The sequence below is a fragment of the Arachis hypogaea genome, chromosome 10 (genome assembly GCF_003086295.3).
Source record: "Arachis hypogaea cultivar Tifrunner chromosome 10, arahy.Tifrunner.gnm2.J5K5, whole genome shotgun sequence".
Taxonomy (NCBI): domain Eukaryota; kingdom Viridiplantae; phylum Streptophyta; class Magnoliopsida; order Fabales; family Fabaceae; genus Arachis; species Arachis hypogaea.
Genome location: NC_092045.1, coordinates 112,855,703 through 112,882,077, shown reverse-complemented (window position 1 = coordinate 112,882,077; position 26,375 = coordinate 112,855,703). Strand labels below are relative to the sequence as shown.

At 36.2% G+C, this 26,375-nt stretch overlaps 3 protein-coding genes across 3 annotated transcripts; all 3 read right to left on the bottom strand.

Annotated features, from left to right (window-relative positions):
* Positions 1-3,514: 3,514 nt before the first annotated feature.
* Positions 3,515-4,969, bottom strand: LOC112717994 (uncharacterized). The gene has a single exon (XM_025769908.1). The coding sequence runs from the start codon at positions 4,967-4,969 to the stop codon at positions 3,515-3,517; it is 1,455 nt and encodes a 484-aa protein (XP_025625693.1).
* A 1,550-nt stretch (positions 4,970-6,519) lies between these two features.
* LOC112716690 (uncharacterized) lies at positions 6,520-12,112 on the bottom strand. Its single transcript, XM_025768659.3, has 7 exons — positions 11,071-12,112; positions 10,243-10,389; positions 8,933-9,282; positions 7,334-8,078; positions 7,128-7,224; positions 6,986-7,040; positions 6,520-6,866 (listed from the first exon to the last, which is right to left on the bottom strand). Exons 1-7 carry the CDS (start codon positions 11,639-11,641, stop codon positions 6,804-6,806), a joined length of 2,028 nt encoding a protein of 675 aa, XP_025624444.1. The 5' UTR covers positions 11,642-12,112; the 3' UTR covers positions 6,520-6,803.
* A 2,900-nt stretch (positions 12,113-15,012) lies between these two features.
* LOC140175774 (uncharacterized) lies at positions 15,013-19,258 on the bottom strand. The gene is made up of 3 exons (XM_072204327.1): positions 18,924-19,258; positions 18,427-18,626; positions 15,013-15,932 (listed from the first exon to the last, which is right to left on the bottom strand). Exons 1-3 carry the CDS (start codon positions 19,256-19,258, stop codon positions 15,013-15,015), a joined length of 1,455 nt encoding a protein of 484 aa, XP_072060428.1.
* Between the last annotated feature and the right edge of the window lie 7,117 nt (positions 19,259-26,375).

The following is a 26,375-nucleotide window of genomic DNA, read 5'->3' as shown; positions in this document are numbered from 1 at the left end:
CAGCGGGCAATCCTCCTTTGAAAACCGCCACCACCACTTAAACAGGAGCGCTGTGTTCCTTAGCATTGCATCACCAACCCCCAAGCCCCCCACCTTTTTTGGAGCCTGTACTAGCTCCCACTTAACCATAGGTATACCAGAGTTACCATTCTCCTTACACCACATAAAGTTCCGTTGTAGAGTGATCAGCTTGTCTGCCACGGCTTTCGGCATCTTGTACAGACTAAGATAATATATGGGAAGACTATTCAGTACCGACTTGATAAGGACCAGCTTCCCTGATTTATTCAACACCTTCGCTTTCCACAAGCTAAGCTTCTGTTCCACCTTATCAATGATTGGTTTCCAAGTCTTTACTAGCCGCGGATTTGCACCTAAAGAAATTCCCAAGTATCTTACCGGTAGAGCAGCTTGCTGGCATCCCAGTATTCCACATGCCTGATCAATCCATCTTTGCTCACAGTTCACCGATATCAGATTTAATTTTTCAAAATTGATGCTCAGCCCCGACATCAACTCAAAGCACCGCAACAGTCTCTTATAGTTAACAATTGTTTCAGTCTCCGGCGGGCAGAACAAGATAGTGTCATCCGCAAACTGTAAGTGTGACAGTTCAATATGACAGTTCAATACTTTTTCACTTTATTAATTTTTTATTTTAGAATATATACATTTTTTTCTAAAACTTTAACTCAACTTATAATCATGCATATTGGAAAGTTTGAATTAGGTGAACCAATTGTAATTTCAGTTGACTTTCAAACCTTTAGAAAAGAACAACCTTTCAATACGCAAGCCTGGAGCCTAATGATTGACTTTCTAAATATTTTCCACGTGAGTGCTTGTCAAAGATATGCTAAAGGGAATGAAAATGCAAAATGCTAATACTTTTCTTAAGAAAAAGTATAGAAATTAGTTGATATTAGTAAATTTTTTTAATTTTTAAAATTCTTATTTTGTTAGAGGGTTTAATTAAAATTTATAATTTATAATTTAAAAATTTAAATAAATAAAAAAATAAAAAAAACTAGTTTCTTAATATTACTCGTTTTTTAAACATTGGTCACAAACCGACACGGTGAAAGAAGAAGATTGGCATTATAATTGAAATCGGAAAGCTAACAATTCACAAAGTCAATGGACTGAAAAGAAAAGAAACGCGGCCGGGGGGGGGGGGGGGGGACCTTTATTGTTTGACATGACCACAAAGCAAAATTGTATCAAGAACCAAATCATGTTAATATATGGTGCAAATTTGGTTTCCGATGCCGTTTTTGTTTTTGTTACCTTGCGAAGTCCTAATTATGCCGTATTTACCCGGTATCTCCTCTTTAATCAACTTGGATTGATCGAGTGGTCAACTCACTCGTCCGTCTAAATAAGTGTCAAAAGTTCGAAACTTACCTTGTGCATGGAGCAATCCTTTGGCCAGCGATAAACTTCTAAATGAAGCTCATATTAGTCATTAACTTGTCGAGCTAAAGGATACCGTGAGCAAGCATTCAAAAAAAAAAACCTCTTGGCCAAGGCAAACCAAGCCACCTTATCGTTGTTGCAATATAACACGCGTAAACAAAGAAGAAGCAAGGTACTAATCAACAGGCCACTGCATAACCTCACATGCAACCACAGCCACACAAAGAGGAAGAAGTGGGAATCCACTTTTAAAATCAACAGCCGGGCTCATTTACAACGCCAAGTCGCCAACAACCACAGATGAATAAGAAATGCGTCAATCATGTCATTCTTTGAAAAAATGATAAACAACAAAGCCTTTTTCACTAAGTGAAGGTGATTACATAAATCAGATACGTTGGTTCATTCTACTGGAGACCATGTCAATGGCTCATTCTGAATGGATTTGCCTATAATTTTGTTCTCAGACTTCCCTTTACCATGTTTAGGCCTCTACCTAATCTACTCCTTACTAGAGCTTTTAAAGCTGTTCTACATGAGGCAAAAAAAGAAAAAGGTGAAAGATTTTGACAAAACCAGATAATTGGACAAATATAAATGGATCAGAAAAGGTGGCATATGAATTTCATGGATAGAAATATCAGTATAGTGGAGATAGATGTACAAAAAAATGTCTTTATATCTACTTTGGGAGTGGCATGAGACAGGACCAAACCATTGTTGAATGCTGCCGAAAGGCCACCGGCAACGGCGGTGGTCTAGCAGGGCAATGAGGTCAATATTGCGTCTCCAATGTCCCCACTTCTTGGAAGTATCCAAAATACATGAATTTTGTATCCCAAGACCAGCTGTTTAAGTCCTATCTCTCATTTCAAACACTCTTCCAAAGGTTGACTCCCTGTCTCCCTCTATATACCCTTTCTCCATAAATAAATGCTACCAAATATAGCAATAGAAAAATTTAGAGAGACCTGTCATCTACACTAACAATTTATAATTCAATTGATTTTTTATTTTCTAGTCTTATTCATTTCCTTAAAGATTTGCTAACCCTATATGACTCTACTTGAGCTTCATCAGGAATTTTGATGGAAACAAAATTCTTTTATGATGCAGAGGTTCTGGTTCTGATTCTGATTCTGAGTTTAAGCACGTTATGATCAAAGTTTCCAGTGATTAAACAAAGCTGCTTACACAGATTCCCCATATTACATGCGTATCTACTTATCATCACCAATATATAAGCATCTTTCTATCAGAAAGTGGAAATAGTTGATAAATAAGGACAGGAAAAAACTAATCAATCTTAAAACACACAAGAAGCGTATAGTAGTTAAGATATCGCCCTACTGATGTTATCATCTACCTTTGTTTTACTTGTTGAAGAATCTAAAAAGACCATATAAGGACAGGAAAAAACTAATCAATCTTAAAACACACAAGAAGCGTATAGTAGTTAAGATATCGCCCTACTGATGTTATCATCTACCTTTGTTTTACTTGTTGAAGAATCTAAAAAGACCATATCTAGAGAACTATACATGATTTTGTTCTTTTTCTTATGCTATTTCATTTTATTCTCTCTCTTTAATAACAAATTAACAAGAGCAATTTATTCTTACTGATACAATCCGAGCAACACAGGTATACATAAAATTATTTTTGCCCCCAATTTCAATCTTATAGTTACTTTCAAGCAAGAGGGAAAAAAATTGATAAAAAAATTTAAGGATAACTGGATATGTAAAAAATTCATGCTCCATAAGATATACTCAAGAAACCCGGTGATTCACAGATAACAGCAGACCCAGATAGTCATCATCGGTGGTGAGGAAAAGGTCATTAAGTCAGGTTTAGTGTCAATTAAATATCCGAAAACATAATCTGGGGATCCTTGATGAGTACCTGGTGGATGCAATAGTAGATCCAGCCATTCCTTGTTTGACAGGTACCTGAATTGAAATCACGCGTACCAGAATGCAAGGAAAATATTGATGAAGCAACAATCTTCAGCCATCCTCTCTGAATGCAAAGTCAATACTGAGCCAATGCTGAATGACACTAAAGCATCACATGACATGAATGTCACAATAGTTCTTCATTTTTCAATCAAGTTCAAGTATCTTCTTGATAATTCCATAGACAAATCCATTTCATTTTTCTTTTGAAGACGCTTCCTTATCTTCATGTACACTGGAAAATTTGGTTTAAGACCCTTATCCATCATCTCGAAGAGAATCTTCTGCGCAAGTAGAACATTTCCTGTCTTCAAATGAAGGTCAGCAAGTAAGCTGTAGTTTGCATTGCTGGAAAAACTCCGCTTAATGGTAGTACCAACCACGTATTCATGCGCTTCCGCATATTTTCCTGAAGCAAAATAACACTTTATTACCGCAGCATGAGTTGAAACACAAGGTTCAATACCCTTCAGCGTCATTTCATCAAGAAGTTTTGAAACTAAATCAAACTGGTGATGTTTACATGATAAGTTAATAAGAATATCAAAGGTGCTTGCCTCAGGTCTACCACACTCTTTTTCCATAGCTTTAACCATTTCAAAAGCTTCTGCAAATTTACCATTCTTGCATAGACAACTAATCAACAAATTATAAGTAAGTCTGTTTGGATCACAACCACTTCTCTTCATCTCGTTTAACAAATCCTCTGCTCCTTTGCAATCATCTCTCTTGCACATTATACTTATTAAGATATTATAGTGATTCACCTTCCTTCTCATTGTTCCTAAAACAAATTTAGCTATATCAACAAGCCCCAAAACACCCAACATCTCTATCAATAACCGAAAACCAGAACTTTGACATGCCCCACCAACCTCATTTAGCACACCAATCGTTTTGGTTACACATTCGATTGCAGAAGCCTTGTCCAAACACAAAAACAGCAAGAATCCAAAAGCATTTCGTCTCAAGGGCACCCTTTTAAGGTTAAATTCATTCAAAATTGGAACCATAGCTTCATAATTTCCCAAGAGACCACAGTTATTAACAACCAAGAAACCTATCTCCGGATCGCCACAAATCTCAGCATGGTTGTTTTTCAGCCAATCAAAGAACCTCAGTGCTGAAACTCTCTCAATTGCCAAGACCTCAAAAACCTCAACAACCAAAGCATTAGACAAACGCAAGTTCATCCTATTTAACCTAATCCCTAAATCATTCCCATCCTCACGAATCAAGGCAACAATATCAGAAACTTCACCAGATAGTCTACCACGGTAAGAAGAATAAGAGTTCGAATACGAATACGAATACGAATTCAAATATAAATACCTATGAGTGGAAGGTGAATGCAAGTGAAGAGCAGCGCTGGAGCATGTGGTGGCATAGTTATGAATATCAGAGTGCATAGTAGAAGAAGAGGTCGGAGTTGAGAAAAGGAAGGAACTTGGGGAGTGGAAAAGGCGGAGGAAAATTGTGGAAGGAGAAGAAGTGATATTGGAGAAGAGACAGGTGGAAGAATAAGAAGGAGGAGAGTGAGGAAGTGAGAAGAAGAAGAAAAACCTAACGGTTTTGAACAGTTTAGGAATTACCATAGCAGAGTGAAGTCGGCATCGACTTCGTGAAATTCGCAACACTCTGTAAAACTGGATTGTGTTTTATTTCTTGACTTATATTCAGGTTGCGTTGCTGAAAAATAAGGGCATCCTTTCCGTCCAAATTCCATCCAAACTCTCTCTCTTCCTTGTTAAAAATTTGAACTAGAATGGGTGGCAAAGAATACATAAGATGTTACCATAAATGTTATCATAAATAATTCAGACAAATATATTAAAGAATTTATCTAACTTATGTCTTAAAAATATATGTTAAAATAATAAATAATTTTTTTTAAAAATACAAAAAGTTTTTAATATATTTATTTTATATTTATTAAATAAAAATATTTAAAATATTCTATTAATAATAATCTTATTATATATCCTAAAAATACATATTAGCTAAATCTTATATTAAATTATTTAATAATTTTTAAATATAAAATAATTTTAAATGAATCCCGCTAGAGAGTCAATGGAGTATTTGTACAATGTGTACAATAGGCTATTTATTTGGCCAAATATAAGTTAAAAAATAAACATCCAGAATAAAATACTACAAATTTATCAAATACAATACATCCATACTATCAATAATAACCATCTGGGTACCAGAGATAATAAACATTTGATCTCCTATTGAATCGAATATTCCTAAACCTTCATTGTACACATTGTACAAATATTCCATTGGCTCCCTATACTTCATTTTAAATAATCACTTTTTTAAATAGGTACATCATATGATAATCAATCTCCATATTTTCTCCATATTTGCTTAAGTGATTTAGTGTGTTAATAGCTCGACTAATTCCTAATTACTGTTATTGTTATTAAATAAACGAAAGCTTTGTTATCTAGATGTGAAGTTGATAGTTAAATAAATAAAGCTAACATAATATTAGGGTGCATATGGCTGAATTTTGGAAAAATTACATTGAAACTTAAAAAATTAAAAAAAATCATCTTTTCAAATTTCTTTTTATAATCTTTCAAAAATAATTTGAATCTAAAAATGTTATTTTGAAGTTAATAAATGTATCATAAAAATTTCTTACTTCATAAATTATGCTAGCGATTTCCTTTGTGTAATTCAATTTTTTAATAAATACACACCAAACAAGAACAAAAAAGCAATGGCATCAACTCAATCAAGCCTATGACATCAAATATGTTGCAACGATAAATGGTTAACTCTTTGAAGGAAAAAGTAGCAGAATGTAATGATATATAGTATCGTTTGATCCGTTTAACTGATCCTAAACTAATGGAATAAAATTTGTGGTTGTGATCGTTACATATAAAAAAACCTTTGTTATATAATTGTTTTTCTTACGTCAAACACCTCTTTTTTAAATAGTTATTGTTTGAAAATAAAAAGTTGAAACATGAAAGGAACAAGAATATTTTTGAATGGTTTGAAACAATCATTGCCCCCGTACTCTTTTTTCTTATTTTGGCCTTCTGGACTCCTCACCCTATATAAGATAAAATGTAAGCACTCTGCAAGGGAACAAGCTACGATTCCAGCCGGTCAAAACTAAAACTTGGCAAAAACCCAAAACTGTAGCATAATTATGCAAAACTTGAATACATAATTTTGGAATGAGAATGCATACTAAATCTGCCTGGAGAGGCAAAATTTTGCACTCTTCGCTTGGACAGGCAAATACAGAATTGTAAGTAACTTCAGAAGAGAAAGGTACACTACATCACATTATTCCAAGATGGGGGAATAATACAACAACTAAAATCTTTAAATTTATTGTTACCATGATTTCAAATAGATTTTGGAAGCCAACCAAATTGAGCCGATCCACAATTGCATAATTTAAATCCAGACCTGCTCTCTCCCATATTCTCTTACAATTACAGGAACACTTGTGGGGGGCACCTGCCATAATAAAAATGTCAATAAAAAATTGAATTATCATATGATCCAAGTGTGAAGATATGAAATGAAGTGATAATGCATGTTGAGAATGTCAACATCTTTATAACTCCAGAACTTACCATGCCATAATCTGTGACTATCATTGAAACATAATCTGAAGGTGTTGCATCATAACTGCCAATAATGTATAAGGAGAAACCAGAAGGTTAGAGTGAGCAAATGACAAATTCGCATCGTATTTGGACAATTTAAAATGCTTACATCAGATTTAAAAGTTGTAGATTTTCAACATTGGCCCAACCATCCAAGTAGTTGACATCCTCTCTACCCCGAACATTTGAAATTATATCTGGATCACCTGTAAAAACATCATAGGAACATCAACATCTTACAGTCACAAGGCAAAAGGTCAAATTATAAATCATAAAGAGGATCTTCTCATCATCTAAAATTATCATTATACATACCAAGTTCATTTGAGCATATCGAATCCAGCTGTACCCTGTCATGAAATTTATAGGCCTCACAACATACTATGACAGGTACTCGGAACGCATGAGCAACCATTGCAACACATGCAGTCCCAACCCTTGAATATACCGTTCCATTAGACAACACTGACGAAGCACCCAGAAAAACTCGGGTAACTTCATGCATTATGTATGAAACAGCATTTATATGAGTGTATTCACAGCTAAGACCCTTCTCCAGAAGCCTCCGAAGTAAAAGCTGTCCTCTAAGCTTTGGACGAGAATCAACTACAACAACACGAAACTGTTTTCCCAATTCATGTGCATGTAACAGTATCATTTCAACTGCCGATGATGATCCATAAGTTAGAAGAACATCACCATCTCTTATTTTGGTGACAGCATGCTTGACTATCACCTTGTTGGCAAGTACAATCTTCTCACTTATAAAACGCTCAATATCTGACTGGAGAGAAACTTTGGCTTCTGACTCAGACAGGGTCAAAGGTAGCTTGGCTATCCGACTTTTGAGAAATCTAATTGCATTTCCCATGCTGATTGAAATAGGCCTACACTCATTTAGAAATGAAACATAACTACCTATTTTTGCTGTTAAGTCTCTCACAAGAGTCTTCTCAGGTGGAACTCTATAGTCTTTTATGGCTTCTTGAAATGCTTGAAACATTGCAATACAACGAGCATTAGCACCACATATATCGCCAGACAAATACTGCAAACCCACCTAACAAACCACAATGAAGATCATTAAGATTTTTATTGCGAATGCAATTTGGAGGAGAGTTCAAGACACTGTTGTGCATTAAAATGCAAGACCAGAACAGATTATATTGAATATATCACTATAGGCCAACATCAATGTGGCTTGAGGGAAAAGCTTGAACAGGAAACATGTCCTACTCTCTTGTCCTTCTAATCATCCCATGGAGGCCTTGAGGGACAAGCACTATTCTTTATTCCATGTGGCCACATTAACCATTTAACCATTCAAAACATGGCCTTTACTTTCTAAATATTAACATCCCAACAATTTATTGATGTTATATTTTATTGAATAAACTTACATATACTGAATTTGGAGTTACTGGAACCTTGGTTTATACTGAATTTGGAGCTATTGCAACCTTGGTTTCAGTACCCGTATCAGCAGTTACATAAACTTGGGTTCGGTGCACTGAGCAAGGGAAACAAAGAAACTTGGGCTTATGGGTTATGGGTTTCCTTTAGTCATGCCATCAATATTGTATTTTTTATGACAAACTGAGAAACAACTGTGAGTGCTAAAGTTAGTATATTCTTACTCACAATGTTGAGCCACTGAAACTAGATATGGCAGGCAAAGAGACAACTCAGGAAGAGCACACAAGGATTAACTTGCAATTCTAAAAAGTTGTTGGACTCGGTTTTAATTATCTATATTTATTTCTTTCATATGACCAGTTAATTATTTATCATAATCATTACATATAACAATCAAAAAACTAACAAAGTGGTCCCAAACATGGGAGGACCTTATATGAACATGAAGTGTAACATACACGAAATAATGGATAATGGATACCAGAAAACCGCAAATACCTTATAAACAGCTGGATGTACAGGATCCAGATGAAAAAACTTTGACTCAAGATCTGGAAGCTGACTTCCGTGTTCATATTGTGGTAAATGCCTGAACAACTCAACTCTGTTCCTAGCTTCAGTTTGTTTCACCACAGCTCGTCGCTTAGCTTTCTCCACTCGACTCTTGTCATCATATTGCATTCGTGGTTGAGGAACATCCTTCTTTCTATCCTTTTCTGGAGGACAATCACCACCCTTCTTCTCAGATGCTGCAACTGCAGCATTATCAACTTTTGGTGTGGGCTTGGCAGCTTTGGCTGGTTTTGCATTCACTGAAGTTGCAGCTCCAGATGCCTTGTTGCCTTCAGCTAATGACACATTTTTAAAGCTATCTTATTAGCATCATCATGATAAATACTCGGTATAGGGAGAGAAAAGAAAGGGAAATTTTACATAATATTAATACTCTCAAAAGGTATCCAATATGGACTCTGTTGATGAAGATAAAAAATAACAAGAAGTAGCCGTATAATGACAACAAAACTTTATTCCACTAGGTAGAGTTGGTTAGATGGACCACATAGAACCATAATGCCCTGTCATTGAGTATTTCAGTGTCTAACTCATCCATTTCTACTTGGATCTCTTTTATCTTCCAAAATTTTCCGCAGTCTCTCTCCCTCTACCTCTGGCTATCATCAGGCTGTCTCTATTTGACCCACTCTCGTGGGTTTTTCATCTCTCTCAATGTCCAATTCCAAGTTTACCATTTGTAGAATGAGCTCCCTTAAACTTCCACCCAGCAACCCTCCCGGGGGGAAAAAAAACCTCAAACAAAGAGAGGGAATCAAATGGGATACTCAATACCAACCAGAGAAGGACAGCTCATCAGGTCTGTTAAGGAGCTGTGGGCCCATTGACATGCCTAAATTCCCTTTACCTAATTACACCACTAATCTTCTACAATCCCCCATGGTTGCTCTATAGCACTTCTCAATATCCGTATGACTTGAATTTGCATTCCCTTCAAGGGAACAAAGTTGTCTACTACTTCAACCAACCCTTTGTTGATCTACGCATCCAATTTTAGGCATGGTTAAACTTAAAATCATTACAAAACACAATACAAGTCCAGTGAATCCTGAGGAATGTGTCTATTCTAAATGAACCAAGTCCTATTACTAGTCATACAGCCATATATGAAAAAAAAATAAACATAGAATTGCATAATATGTCCATGGTAAGAGAGTTTTCAATAAGCTAGCTTAAGGTGGAGCCACGGGCAGGCAAATTAACATATCTAACTAAACTAGAGCATGATAACACACCTTTTGCAGCAGCCTTTGCGGCACGTTGAGATTCTTGAAGAGCTCGCCTTTCAGCTTTTGTGGTCTTTGGTTTTTGTTGTTTTGAACCAGTAGATTGGTCTTTTGCTTCCACAGCTGACCCTCCTCCTCTGTTTGCTTTCTCTTTTTCTAAGGGAGATAGAGGAACAAAAATAAGAAATGAAACAAAAACCAAGCTAAAACAGATCATAAATGGAGACAACAATTCCATCAAAATTCCAAACTTGCAAGAAAATATTATTTCATGTCCAAAATTCAAAAAAAAAATTCTAACAAAAAGATTAGTTTATTGAATTTGAAACCACCTGTTGCCAAAGATGCTCCCAAAAAATAAATAAATAAAAGAAGATTAGAGGTTTGAAACAGCATGCCACAAACTCTATGGTCAAATTAAGACAAATACTAATTTCAGTTCCATTTCTTGTGAACACTAGATTTGATATATTGAAAGGATTCAAACAGTATCCTAACTTAAGCCTTAAGTGTTTCCAGAATCCAGCACTAACTGTTTTCACAAGACCCAGAGACACTCCTTCTCCCTTTACAAAACTTACTTATGGGTTCTTCTCAATCTACAACGAATAAAGTTTTTATATCACTCAGTTTCTTTACTCTCACTATTTCAACATAGCATACACCGACTCAGACTCAGACTCAGACAGTTAAATCTTCGAAACTCAAATTTCTACTCTCGCACCACACCACTTAACAGAGTTTTAAATCCAATGCATATTCATAATGACAATTTGAGATCAAATTAACAATCTAACAAACACATCATTTAGAAACAAGAATTCGATGCAAGCTCACCATGAATCGCTAGCGAATCATTCACCACGGACACGGTGGTCAGCTCACTTGCCGGAACACCAACGCCACTACCACCGCCACCGCCAATGCCACTAACCTTCTTCATCGCCGTCAGGTCGAATCCTCCGCGGGGAAATGACGACGCCACTTTGCCGGCATTGTTCCCCTTATCGCCTCCGCCACCATGGCGCTCAAAGAAGCTCCCTTCGCCGGCGGCCATCCTGCTGGAGTACGAAGAAGAAGCTGGAGTCGCCGGCGACATCGGAGCGGGGAAGAAATCGCCGAAGCTGCTAACTCCGCCACCGGCGAGGGAATCTGCGCGGAGAGGGGACGCAAGCGTGGGGCGGGCGTTGATGACGAGATTGTCGGAGAGGTGGCGCGGCGGAGGGATCATGACCGGAGAGAGCGAGTTGGCGGATTGTGAGACGTCGGAAACGGGAGTAGAGTGTGTCGGGTCGGGTGGACCCGATTGAGAGCGTTCGGGCGGGGCTCCAGGAGTGAAGAACCCGACTTGGCGGAACTTGGGGACGGGGTCGATCGCTGAGCGCGGTGCTCGGCGAGAGGGATCCATAGAGAAGAATGAGATTAGGGTTTTGGGTTTGGGGGGCAGGGAAAAAGTTTTCTAAACGAGTCAACAGAGTTTAAAGAAAAAAGGATGGTATCTTTATTTTTCCTTGTGATATTTTCTCTGAATAATTTATAATATAAGATGTAGATAAAATGAAAAAAAATGGGGATTCTTTTTCTTCCTTTTTTTTCCCTGGGGAATTTGGATTCTCGCTTGGTGAGCTCTGAGTTGAGACTTGAGAATCCGATTCTTAGCGTATGGTAAGTTCCGCTGCGCAGTCAATTTTGTGCAGATGTTGCATACCACTTCGATCAGAATCAGATTTGCGGATTTGTTTTGGTATTCACTCCTTAGATTTTAAAATATTTTCAATCTGACCCAAATGTTTGCAGATATTTCATGCCACTTCAAAATTGAGCGGAAGTTGCATGCATTGCTTTCGACCCCAAATAGGATAGTCTTATGAGTTATCACACATCTAAAATGTTTTTTAACAATTTAAGTCCAGTTAATTAAATTTATCCAAATTCAATAGAAATCAATTTTATTAGTAAGAGTATGAATACACGTTTAAATTATTCCACTAATATAAATATTTTTGTATTTTTTTCTTTTTCCGTTTTTTAACGTTTTTTTTTAAATATTTTTTTCGTGTGTTTTTTCTTTATCATTGTTTTTTTTATTATTGCTACGTTTTTTTTCTTTTTTTCCTCTTCTTCCTAGTAATTTTATAGTATTATCTATTTTTTTCCTCTTTTATTTAATTTTTTCATATTTTTATCATGTTAAGAGAGTAAAACAAAAACAATAATGAGTAAGACCGTTAAAATGAGCTAAATCCATCAGATCACAGTTCATTTACCAGTTTAAATAGATGAATTTTATCTCTAAAATTTGGGCTAAACAAGTTGAGCCCGATTAACCCGAAAAAATGACGGTTATATTATACGCTTCAATGCCTTTACTCTTGTTCAGCCAACTCGTGCCAAATGTTTGTCAAATAATATAGCTAAATAGTTATTGTTCGGTAGCTCGTTGTGTCGATTGGAGAGAGGCGTTGGGAGTGAAAATTGGAACCTGAGCGCAAGAGCTGAGGTGTGGTATCCGCAATCGTCGTCGGGTCAGCGGGTGGGACCATCTGCAAGAACACTCCAATAATAAAGTAAACGTCCATACGATGAGATGGCTAATTAGGATAATAGTAACGTAACTGGGAGAGTTCCCTCCCCTTTATTCCTTCTCCTCAGGTGAATCTTTCCATTTTGGTCCACTTGTCCAGACCTCTGCTGAGGAAATTATCATGCGAGGGACACTGTCGTTTAAGCGGGTCGTTGATCCGTCAGGTTGTGGGTCTGTCGGATGGACCTCCAGTTCTTGTTGAGTTTGACCGAAATAGTTATTTTATACTCTTTTGTGAAAACTCACATGCAGTTATCTTTATATAAAATTGATAGCTAATAATTTTTAGATAATTTGACATATTTAATTAAATTATCATTTAATAATTTTCAACTATTAATTTCATATAAAAATAACTGCATTTACACCATATTCTTTTAGGGCAATTACACCATAAAAATTAAAGTAATATTTTTTAATTCAAATTAATTAGAAAAATTATTACAATTTTTTTTTACTACATAAATTAAAGTAACTAAACATAAGTTATTCTAATGAAATTATATTAATTACACCTAACACTGTATTCAAGTACGTAAAAATTTATTGAAATAATCTTAATAATAATACCATTTTTCACACAATCATATAAAATTTTTAATTACTTTCGACTCAGCATAAAATTTTAATTTGTTTATAGAAAAAAAGGTAAAAAAAAATCATTAATCTCAAATGTACATTAAAATTATTTACCAAAAATCAGTTATTAATGTAAAATATACATTAAAATATAAAATATATTACATGATGGATATGAAGCTCTACGATTGTCTCTGGTGTTCCGAGGTCTTATATCTTATATTACTGGGCACTGTTACCATACTGAGAACCTCTAGTTCTCATTCCATATTTTGTTGTTGTTTTTCAGATGCAGGTCACAACCCACTTCGGTGAGTTGCTTGATGGTGACAGAGCGGAGGACCTTTATCACGTTTTGGAGTCTTTGGGTTATTTTGATTTATTCTCTCACTTTTATACTTATTTTGCCTTAGAGGCTTATTGGAGAGAGATATTGTATAAGCTATTTTACTTCAAAACTCTGTATGTATGTATATACTAGTCGGCTTAAACTCTGCGGGCTGCGGCTAGTTCCTTATGACTATTATACTCTTATATCTATATATGTTCTATTATCTTATATCTATATCTTGTGCATTAAGTTTATAGCTTCGTGTGAACGTTTGCACTTTTGTAATTCTGTTTTTGAGCTTATTACTCCATCGGACTTCTAGAATTATTATTTCCTTCTATATATATTGTTGTATAAGCCTTAGAATTGTCGTGGACTCTGATTAACCTTTACTTTACAGCATGAGGTAAGGTTTAGGGTAATTAGGGTGTTACAATATGTTGTTTTCCTGTTGAACGACAAGTAGGGAGTCGTAATAGACCTTGATGTGTTGGATTCCACTTTCTTTGGCCAGTCTCAAACCAGCCAGCAGTGCCTCATACTCGGATTGGTTATTGCTAGCTGAAAAAATATATTTTATTGATTGCTTGATACAGAGCCCTTCTCTGTCTTTGAGGACGATTCCAGCTCCCACGCCTTCTTCGTTAGACGCACCGTCTACATACAAGTCCCACTCGGGGTAGATTTCTTCCATTGAGGTAAATTTTGCTATGAAATCGGTGAGTATTTGGGATTTGAGTGAACCATGAGCTTGGTATTTGATTTCATATTCTGATAGTTCTACCGACCATTTTGTTAGTCTTCTTGCCAAATCTAGACGAGTAAGCACCTACCTTAGCGATGATTAGTTCAGAACTATTATTTCGTATCTTTGGAAGTAATGTCGTAAGCGTCGTGCTATAACCACCAGAGAGAAAGATAACTTTTCGATAGCTAGGTACCGAGTTTCTGCATTCTGCAGGATTTTGTTGATAAAATAGACTGGGTGCTGCTCCCGACCTATTTCTATTACAAGGACAGATAAAATTGAATTAGCAGAAATTGAAAGATACAAATAGAGTGTGTTACCATCTGTTGGCCTCTTTAAGATCAGAGATGATGATAGGATTTGCTTGAATTCAGTGAAGGCCTCTTCGTACTTGTCCGATCATACAAATTTGTTTGACTTTCTCAATGTGTTACAAAAATGGGTTGATATTGTTGCTATTGTTGGTAAAAATCGTGACAAGGCCGCCAGCTTCCCCGTTGATTGCTGTACTTCTTTGATTGTTGTTGGGGATTTCATCTATATGACCGCGTTACACTTGTTGGGGTTTGCCTCGATTCCTCTGTGGGTTAACAGGAATCCGAGGAACTTTCCCCTTTGTACCCAGAAGGTGCATTTTTCTAGATTTAAGCGCATGTTATACTTTCTCAACTGCTCGAACACCTCCTTGAGGTCAGACAGATGATTTTCTTCATTTTTTGATTTGACGACCATGTCATCAACATATACCTCCATGTTCCTCCCGATTTGTTTTTGAAAAATCTTGTCCATCAGATGTTGATAAGTGGCCCCTGCATTTTTTATGCCAAAAGGCATGACTTTGTAGCAGAAATTCTCATGCTCTCTTATAAAGGCAGTTTTGTCTTCATCTGCAGGGTGCATGAGTATTTGGTTAAAACCTAAATAGGCATCCATGAAGCTTAATATTTTGTAACCAGAAGTGTTGTCGACGAGCTTATCAATACAGGGCAATGGATAAGAGTCCTTTGGGCAGGCTTTGCTTAAATCAGTGAAGTCAACGCACATTCGCCATTTGCTTGAATTCTTTTTTACCATCACTACATTCACTAGCCAGGATGTGAAATGGATTTCACTGATGAACCCTACACTTAGTAGTTTTTGTGTTTCTTTTATGGCTGCATCTGTTTTTTCTTGTCCTAGGTGCCTCTTCTTTTGTTTAACTGGTTGAGCTTTGGGATATAAAGCAAGTCTGTGGCTTACGACTTCTGGATCTATCCCTGGCATATCAGCCGGGGTCCATGCAAAGAGGTCGGCATTTGCCTGAAGTAATTTGGCGATTTGGTCCTCGTATCCTGCAGATAAGGCAGAAACAACGTTAGTTGTTTGACTTTTGTTGTTTGAGATTCTTACCTTTGGCAGATCATTGATTGGAGTAGGTCGTGTTTCCTGATCAGTCTGAGGATCGAGCTCGGCAAATTCTGGTATATCATCAGTATTGTATACCGAGCAAGGTTCTGAAAATCGAACCGGTCATCGAACCGCTCTAGCTACTAGTTCACTGGTTCATAGGTTCAACCGGTTCAACCGTAGTTGAACCGAAAAAATTGTTTTATAATAAAATAATAAATAAAATATAAATAAACACATTAAAATATAATTATAGTCTAATATAAATCTTGAAATATCATCAAAATTAAAAGTATTACATAAACCAAAATATAACACCCTGGTATTTTCAGAAGACTTAAAACAAAAATATTAGTGTAACACCCCAAGAATGAACAAACACATAAGCATAAAACAACATGAAGTTAAATAGCAGAAAAAGCTGACTCTTACTCACTCAAACCAGAAAATTAGTTGCAGAATTTCAATTTCAATTCAAGAGAAATAAACAAACAAAACCTACCTATCAATTAGTTGCAGAATTTCAATTTCAATTTCAATTATTCAGTTGAAAAATCAGTTGAAACAAGCAAACAATTATTCAATCAATTATTCAATCACTATATCAGTTCACACTTCACAGTTCACATAAAAATAATTATTCAATCACTATATCACTATATCAGTTCACAGTTGAATGACTTGAATTAGAGTTCACAAAACTTTACTATATCAGTAAACCACATATCAGATATCACTATAAAAGAGACAATGGTTGCAAAAGGGGACAGAGACACCGATAGACAGAGACAAAGACACCGAGAGAAGCAAGTATGTATACCTCAAAAAACCCCTCATGTAAATAATGGAAACAATGTTTATTCACGATGAGTTGCTTGCAAGAAATTAAAATGTGCATATACACAGATAGAGTAGGTAGAAAGAGATGTAGAGAGTAGACTAAAAGAGTTTAATTTGGTGATTAAACTGCAGAATTCAACAAAGTAGCAAGACCTCTTCTGTAATTAAGCTCACAATATAAACTCATATCTAACAAATAGCTCAAAACTTCAGGCCATCAACACACACCAATACAGGCAACAAAGATCAAACAAATCATCAAATTGCTGTGTGTAATAGTAACAATGCATGTTGCAATTGCTCAGATACATTCTTTTAACTTTGACAAAAACTTCATTCAACTCAAGAGAGGGATAATAAATCTTGAATCTTCCTCAACAAATCCAAATCAGCCATAAATTTTTAGCAAAAAAAAGTTGTAAATATTTAAACTATGTACAGAAATACTGGCTTACAACACAGCATCAGAACAAAATGAAACAGGAATTCAGCAAAAATTCTCACTGCACAAGCAAGCAACATGAATCCACACAAATGCTCCTAATTGAATCCAGTGATTAGGCTCAAATTAAAACAAGACTCAGCATCAATAGGCAGGATAAGGCAGCAATAAATCAGTATACAACAACATCAATCAAGCCAAATTGGCACAGAAGCAAACCATACAGCACAAACAAAGCAAGAAAATCAATAGAACAACAACACTTTCAATCATCATCATTATTCAAAACAAACCTAAATCTACTATCCAGCTCAAATTCGCTAACCACCTAATCAACTAACATGCATTTCTAACTAACTAATCTAATCAAAATTAACTAGCTATAGCAACAAAATGAATAGAACAGGGGAAGGGCTGAGACCTGGAAGATAGAGAAGAAGTAGAGATGGGGGAAGGGAGAGTGAGAGTGAGGCGGTGGGAGACAGCGAAGGCACCTTCTCAGTTCTCCACGGCTGCTACGGTGGCTCGACAGCGGTGGCTCGACCCGTGTGAGAGTGAGCCGTTCTCACTTCTCAGTTCTCGATGGCTCTAGGTGGCGCAACGGCGGTGTCTCAACGGCGAGCCCTCGACCCGTGTGACGCGGTGACGCTAGTGACTTCAGTGAAGCAAGCTTGCTCGAAGAAGAATCATCAACAATGGGAACCACTGAAGCAGAGAGAGCAGCGAAGCCAATTAGGAATCTCAGTCTCAGCCTTGGGAGTTTTCGTGATTTAGGATTCAGACTTTAGAGGGAAAAAAACTCAAAAACGGCAGCGTTTTGTTGCTAACTTAAAAATCGGCCGGGTCACGGTTCGGTTCGACCGACCGGTTACCGGCCGGTTCGTCGGTTTAATTTCGATTTTTTAATCTTGCGGTTTTGATGATTGACCGATCCGTTTTTCAGTCCGGTTCACGGTTCGACCGGTCTGACCGGCCGGTTCGAACCAGTTTTCAGAACATTGATACCGAGTTTACTCTTGGTGTTGGTTGCTGTTTCATTTTGAGTCCTGCATTGTAATATTGTCTTGCCTCTTTTCTGTCCGAACGTATCGTCGCTATGGTTCCGTCCTGCGAGCAAAACTTGACACACAGGTGAATTGTGGAGACTATAGCTCCGGAAGCATTTAAAGACGGCATTCCTAATATAATATTATAAGGACTAAAGCAATTGACAATTAAGTACTAAATATCTAAAGTTTTTGAGTTAGGGTACTCCCCTAAGGTCATCCTCACCCAAACATAACCTGTCACAAGGACTCTTTTCCCAAAAAATCTGACCAACTCTCCAGAGAATGGTTGTAGCACTTTGTCATTTAACTGCATCTTTTTGAAGGTGGGTAAGAATATGACATCGGCACTGCTTCCTGGATCCAAGAGGACCTTTCGAATCAAAAGGTCTTTTGTTGACACAGAGATTACCACTGGGTCATCGAGGTTAGGGGTCCTGAATTCAAAATCTTTCTTTTGAAATGTGATATCCGGAATGTGGAAAGTAGGCGTTTATCTTGGCGTGTCATCCTGTAATGTCAACATAATTTGATAGCTCCTTTTCCTGGCCGAGCTTGTATCTCCACCCCATGCAAATCTTCCCAATATGTAGCTGATGATCCTTTTAGGTGGTTGGGATTGATTGTGCTGCCATTGGTCCTTTTCGGCGCTTGTTGTCTAATGTCCTACTGCGGCCGAGGTTGATGAGTCTCGTTGCATTCTGCTGCCGATATATTTATCTAATAGTCTTTGCCGTGCCAGTCTTTCGAGCAAATCTTTGGCCATGACATATTCATTAGTGGTATGACTGAACTTCTGGTGGAAAGCGTAGTGCTTAGTTTTGTCCATATATTTTTGGTCTTGGTAAGTCCCCGATTTGCTTGGCGGCTTTATGAGTTTGTTGTGAATGATCTCTTTGATTATGTTCTCCCTTTTTGTGTTGAATTTAGTGTAGGAGTCAAACTTCGGGGTCAACTTGAAAGGTTTTTTGAGCTCCTTATTGGTCTGTAACCTCAGTTGTCTTTCTTCGTATCGGCGAGGTTGGTGCTTGTCTATTCGCCGACCTTCACGGAGTTTCTCAATCTCCATTTGACCCGCAGCTTTGTCTCAAAATTCTGCTAATATTTTTAGCTTGGTAACAGCGATGGTTTCCTGGAACTTCCCAGGACGGAGGCTGCTCTTTAATGTGTTTAGGTGCACTTCAGGGCTGAGGTCGGGGATTTCCATGGTTGCTTTGGCAAATCCCGTCATATAGTCCTTTAAGTTCTCGTACAAGCCTTGTTTGATAGTGCTGAGGTAGTCAAATCCGTGCACATATATCCTTGAAGCTGCAAAATAGTCAAAGAAGGACCCTGCCAATTCCTCGAAACAAGAGATTGAACTTGCAGGAATCTTAGAAAACCAAAGTAAAGCAGCACCATCTAAGAAAGTTGAAAAAGATCGACAGAGTATAGGGTCACAGGCACCATTAAAGAACATCATGGATTGAAATTTTTTAATGTGCACACGGAGATCTCCAAACCATTCATACGTCTTAAGTGCGGTAGGCAAAACAAAATTCTTTGGCATCTAGAATTTGACAATCTCCTCCGAGAAGGGATTGTCTATGGTCAGCTTTTCTTTAAGTGGAGTGACCTCGAGGGAACCCGAGTCCAGAGGTCGCGTTCCGTTTGAGGTTGCGCTCTTAGGGTCCTCTATGTTGGACTTCCCATTGTGAGATACTTCCAGAAGGTCGATCATTCTCTTGACCTCGACCAAAAGGGTAGCATTCATAGCCACTAGCTCCTCGTTAGTGGGAGGAGGAGTTGCAGATACAATCTCCTCGGCCATGATCCTGCAAAAAACAATAAAGCGAGGTGTATGTGGGGTTAAATCTAAATAACTTATGGCCCATAGTGGGCGCCAAATGTTCCTGTTTAAAACTGGGCTTCGAGGTATGGGTCGGCGACAACCGGAAGCTAAGAGCGCTGAGGGCGTCTTTCTCCTGAGTGTTGCGCCGAGATTCCTTCCTCGTCCGAACGGTGTGGAGAACCTGCAAAAGAGACTCCGATATGCGTAAGTTAGTTCGTGATCAATAACACGAAAGAAAAACTAATCCGAGCACTTGTGTGACTTTTTATGTTCTCTGATTGTGAGTTTTAGGTTGCTTGTGCAGTGGTATTTATGTTTGAAGGGTACGTCAGTTGTTCATCTGATATTCTTACTGTCTACTCCGAAGCGTGTGACTGATTGCTCTCTAGTTTGGTGTTATCCGTTTTGACCGAGCAGTTGATGCACGTGATTTGCGGTATTAACGTCGGTCTGAGTAAATAGGTACGGATTAGTTGTCATGTCTCTTTTTCATTGATTTTAGCGATTGATTTTAATATATAAATAATATTTTTGTCATACATAAATATATAATAACTAATTTGATGGTTGATTTTTGGTCTACATATAACATTGTTATAAAAGAATAATCCAAAGACAGAAACAAGGTGAGATTATTGGTGAAACTTTTATTTGGTTTTGGTGAGATAATAATGTTGAAAGTGGATTTCATGGTGTATGGCATAGCTAAACCTAGCTAGCCACCGCATATAACATCATACACTCAGAAACTTACATAATGCTAGGTTAGGTCAAAATAGTTTCCCTTGCGTTCAAAGGAGACTCAGACTATAAGTAATGATTTGTTCTTGCAACACCCAAAAAAGATAAAAGATCTGCACTTATTATGTTACCCGAATCCAACGTAAGCTACCTTTGTTCTTCACAGTCTTCGCATACAAAAGATGATGTATGTACTATGTATACCCCTCTTTTAGGTTGGGATGAACTGCGTATAATATATTTAAAAAAAAATTATACCAATTAATAATTAAATTTGTATTTATTGTGTTCGATAAAAAAGAACAAAAATAAAAAATAATGACAATAAATATTTATAAAGTTTTATTTCATTAATAATACATATATTTATTTTTTTATAGGACTTTTACCAGGGACGAAACTAGTCTCAATGTGAGGGAGGGACAAAAAAATAATTTTATATTTAAAATAAAGGTTTATAAATTATTCATTTAAAAAATTTAAACTAATAAAAAAATATAATACTAATGATTATATATCTAACTGACTGTGCTTCTAATTTTATTATACTATACTTAATGACACATAAAAAATAAAAGATAAGAATTATACATAATAAAATAGTGAGATATAGTAGGTCATGTTTTTGGTTGTTGTTATTTTTATTGTTATATTTATTTCATGACATAAATTGAGAAGATAAGAGAGAAAAATTATCAATGATACAATTATATATGAATGAGAGAAAAGAAGAGGGGCAACGCTAAATTCAAACAAAACAACTTAAATGGGAATGAGAAAATATAAGAATAATTTTAATAATAGCATGGTATAAATGACATAAATTTAAATTGACAAAAAAATTAAATAGACAATTTCATAGAGAATTCAACCACTCATTAAGGAAGACATAAAAAGATAAAATGAGCAAAAAATTAATGTTAGAATGTTAATAATGCTAGAATTTTAAAAAAATAGAATAAATTAGATGAATAAAAAATTCAATAAATCAATTTTATGGAGGGTTTAACCACCAATCAAAAAGATATAAGAAATAAAATGAGCAAGAAATTAAATGTTAGAGTGTTAGTAATAATATTAGAAAGTTAGAAAGTTAGAAAATTGCCTTCATTTGGTGATAAATGTTTTATGCTTGTTTTATGACATGAGAATGGAGTAAATCAAAAGGATTGTTTTGTGTTTAACACGAAATACATCAAGAAATCAAATAAAATTTGATGAGGAGAAGTGATAGACTAGGAGTAAGCACAGGTTGCGGATATTCAATTATTTGTCAGAATTTAAACCGAACTAATTAAATTAGTTCTGGAACCAACGGATAATCAGGTTCACTCCGAACCAAACCAATGATTCTTGATCTTTAGCAATTAGTTCGGATAACGATTTTGGGGATATAAAATCTGAACCAACCCGTAAATCCGATTATATATTAATTAAAAAAATATATTTAAAAATATATATGCCTTTTAATATGTTTAGATTTTAATATTTTTAGTGTTTAATATGTTTGAATTTTAACGTGTTTAGTTTTTAATGTATTTGGTATTTAGCATGTTTGGATTATTTCTATTAGTGTTACATGTCTATTGTACTTACAGATTTAAAATAAAATTTTTTTATGAATTTCTGTTTCATCGGGTACCCAATCACCCGAATCGAACTAATCCGTTTTTAATCGGTTTAATTTGGTTTATATATACAAAAAAATACAAATTCGAACCAAATCGAACCAATTATAATTCAATTGGTTCGATTCTAATTTAACCTTAAATCCAAACTAACTTGGTCCGTGTTCACCCCTATGATAAACTTTTTAAAAATTACAAGAACGTTTAAGAACATGAATAACACTCAGAAATTTTTTACTAGCCTAACTTTAATTTTCAATATTCAACTCTGATGTGTTTTGTGTTTAATGTGTGTACATCCTAATTCTATGTCAAATGTATCTTTTTATAGGGGTTAGAATCTTGCATCAAATAGAACAAGTTGCTTTTAAATAATTAAAGTTTTTAAGATTCGATCAATTTGTTTTCCACTTTCATAAAATAGGATGTTGAATAATGTTTGTGACACCTTACTTCTCTTATAATGTATTTTACTTTTCAAACTGCATAAATACTTACAACTTAGATAAATTAAAAAGTAGACGTTTTGGGATTCAATTTAGCCTTTTGAATTATCAATATTAGCGTTTTTTTTAAACAAATGAAACTCGACACATGAGAGTGGAGTATAAAGCAGATAGATACAAAAGCAAATCTAAACACAATGTTAATAATCCTATGTCATCTCTGGCATTGACATCATCAACTAGTAGGATCAATACCAATCCACTTCTTGTAGTTCAAAAACATCCTGTTTTATATGACATCAATAGTTACTTCTTTATTGTTGAAAATTCTGTTATTGCATTCCAACCAGACGTTCCAAATAACTGCAAAGAACACAGTCAGCCACCTCTTTTTCTCCTTTTTTCTATTAGGTGTTCCATTATAACTCTCAAACAAGCCTTTAATGCTTCCTGGGACAGCCCAATCTCTATGAAAACATCTCAACTAGACGCACCACACCTGCCACGTAAACTCACAGAACACAAACAAATGATGAACACATTCGATCTCCTTTTTACACAAGACACAAATACTATCATGCTGGTGAGTTATGCCTAACTTACTCAATCTTTCTTTAGTATTCACTCTACCAACTAAAACAAACCAACCAAACAGTTCAATTCTAGGCGGAACCAACTCTTTCCAGATCAAACTTGTGAAGCTACTCGTAATCTCCTCCGAAAGAGTCTCTGATTTCAACACCTGCAGAAAAGAGTTAGTAGAAAAAATATCTTTATTATCAAATTTCCAAACAAGATTATCTTCTCTATCAGCTGATAGCTTCACTAGTCTTAACATATCATAAAGTTGGTGAACTAGTTCCAACTCCCATTGAAACAGCTCCTTCCTCCAATGGAAATTCTAAATCCACTCTAACCCAACTCATAACCCACAATCCCCTATCACAGATCCTTACTGGTTTAAAACAGAGAATAGCCTTAGAAAACGCGCTTTTAGAGGACCACCATGGACCCAGTTATCTTCCCAAAACAGTGTCCTTCGTCTATCACCAACTTTCATTGCTAGCCCACTAATAACTTTTTCTTTTACCTGCTGTGCTTTTATATCCAACTGACAGATCTCTTTCCAGGGGCCACCCTTCACCGGTAAAGTTTGACTAGAAAGCATAACCTTGGGATTCAAATTGTTACACGAACAGACAATCTTCTTCCATAACGGATAATCTTCCTTGGAAAATCGCTACCACCACTTAAACAACAGTGTTGTGTTCTTGAGCACTGCATCCTCGACCCCCAACCCCCCAACCTTTTTAGGTGCCTGAACCACTTCCCACTTCACTAAAGGTATACCATTGTTACCATCCTCCTTACACCACAGGAACCTCCTCTGTAAGGCAATCAACTTGTCAGCCACCGCCTTCGACATCTTGTATAGGCTAAGGTAGTATATCGACAGGCTATTCAACACCGATTTAATAAGAACTAGCTTGTCTGCTTTGTTTAGAATCTCTGCTTTCCATAAACTGAGCTTCTCTTCCACCTTATCTATGACCGGTTTCCAAGTTTTCACCAAACGCAAGTTTGCTCCTAGAGAAATCCCGAGATACCTGATAGGTAAAACAGCTTGCTTGCACTCTAGGAGGCCATACACATGCTCCACCCACTCCTGCTCACAGTTAACTGAGATCATATTTGACTTATCAAAGTTGATGCCCAAACCCGACATCAGCTCAAAACAGCGTAACAACCTCTTATAATTCACAATTGTCTCTGTCTCCGGGGGCAAAACAAGATAATGTCATCTGCGAATTGGAGATGTGACAGTTCAATGTGATCTCTCCCAACCAGTAACGGATTAATACGCCCATTCCTTACAGCTTCCCGCAGCATCCTGTGCAACACATCCACCACAAGAACAAATAAAAGAGGATACAGTGGATCTCCTTGTCTTAGGCCTCTCTCCATCTTAAACGGCTTGGATGGAGAACCATTTACTAGGACTGACATAGTGGCCGTACTAACACACTCCTTCACCCAACCCCTCAATCTTTGCCCGAATCCCATCTTCTGTAACATAATATCCACAAAACTCCACCTGACTCTATCATATGCTTTCTGAAAATCTAGTTTTATAATTGCCGCCTTCTTCCTATGTGTCTTAAGCCATTGCACCGTCTCACAGGTAATCAGGGCGCCATCATGAATCTTTCTACCCTTCACAAAAGCAGTCTACGTCTCTCCTACCAACCCAGGCATAACTATTCTCAACCTCCTCACCAATACTTTAGAAATCACCTTATAGACACATCCCACCATACTAATCGGCTGAAAGTCCTTGATCTCATTGACACCTTCAAATTTTGGAGCTAGCGTCACCCACATGACATTCGCATCAGTTGGTATCTTCGCACTTTGGAAGAACCCTGTTACCGCTACAGTGAACTCCTGACCAATCTCTTCCCAACATTGTTTAATGAAGTTCATATTGTATCCATCACTACCTGAGGTTTTAGAAGATTCACAGTCCGAAACTGCTTTCCTAATTTCCTCTATTAACAGCATAGCTTCCAAGGCCTCAACCTCAGCCCCATCAATCTGCCTCACCAAACCCTCCTGAAACCCAATTTTCGGAGCATATTCTTGCCGATACAAGTCCTTATAGAACCCTCTAATAGCAACCTTTAGCGTTATATCAAGGAAGAATCAAATAATCATACAAAATTACACTATATGCATGTAGCTCTGAATTAGTGTCTAGTCCATATTAAAAGTGTTGGGATTCTATCTTATCTGATGAAATATTTAGATAATTTTAGTATCCAATTAAATTTTTGAATAATAAGTTTCATTTTCAATTAAAGTTACATCAATATCACTTCGTATAAAAGAATTATGGTCAAAACAATGCATGTTGCTAAAAAAATTTCAGCACCAGAAATCATAGTGACTTTAATTCTTTCTTTTTTTTTGCACTTCTTTTCTTTGATTCTTTTGCATAATTCCTACAAAACAATGAAGCAATCCTATATGGATGCCTAAAATACATGTAATGTATGAGTTAAAAATGTATTCTTTTCATTTAAACTCAAAATCAAAACTCTAAATAAAATCATATGAAACACATGAATTGGTTCTTAAATTATATACAAATGTATGTGAAAATATGCTTTTATTAGATAATTATTAAAACTCTTACTTAAAATATTACCTTGTCCATATTGGGTTCTCTCCACATACATAAGCACTTTTCTTTTATGTCTTTAAGCTAGACGTTCAAAAATATAAAAAAACACATCGAAAGAAAATTATTAAAGAGATTATAATATATATATGTTGAGAGTTTATCTTGTTCAAACAATTTTAAAAAAATACGTTATTGATCTTGTTCTTGTTCTAAGCATGTTTATTGTCTGTATCTCAACAAATTTTTTGTAAAAAAAAATATTTTCTAATTTTTAAATGTATACATATGTGTCTACAAACTTTGAATGTCTACAAATATTATTTAAATTACAATGATCCGCATAATACATTTAATGG

What these genes read in the sequence shown, in the direction of transcription:
- LOC112717994 (XM_025769908.1), bottom strand. Translation starts at nt 4,969, where the DNA reads ATGGTAATTCCTAAACTGTTCAAAACCGTTAGGTTTTTCTTCTTCTTC.
- LOC112716690 (XM_025768659.3), bottom strand. Translation starts at nt 11,641, where the DNA reads ATGGATCCCTCTCGCCGAGCACCGCGCTCAGCGATCGACCCCGTCCCC. An exon ending in TGATTCGCTAGCGATTCATG is followed by an intron (nt 10,390 to 11,070) that starts GTGAGCTTGCAT and finishes TATCTCCCTTAG; the next exon opens with AAAAAGAGAAAGCAAACAGA. An exon ending in CGCAAAGGCTGCTGCAAAAG is followed by an intron (nt 9,283 to 10,242) that starts GTGTGTTATCAT and finishes ATGTGTCATTAG; the next exon opens with CTGAAGGCAACAAGGCATCT.
- LOC140175774 (XM_072204327.1), bottom strand. Translation starts at nt 19,258, where the DNA reads ATGGAGATTGAGAAACTCCGTGAAGGTCGGCGAATAGACAAGCACCAA. An exon ending in TTGCTCGAAAGACTGGCACG is followed by an intron (nt 18,627 to 18,923) that starts GCAAAGACTATT and finishes TTTTGAATTCAG; the next exon opens with GACCCCTAACCTCGATGACC. An exon ending in GAAAAGAGTCCTTGTGACAG is followed by an intron (nt 15,933 to 18,426) that starts GTTATGTTTGGG and finishes ATGATATACCAG; the next exon opens with AATTTGCCGAGCTCGATCCT.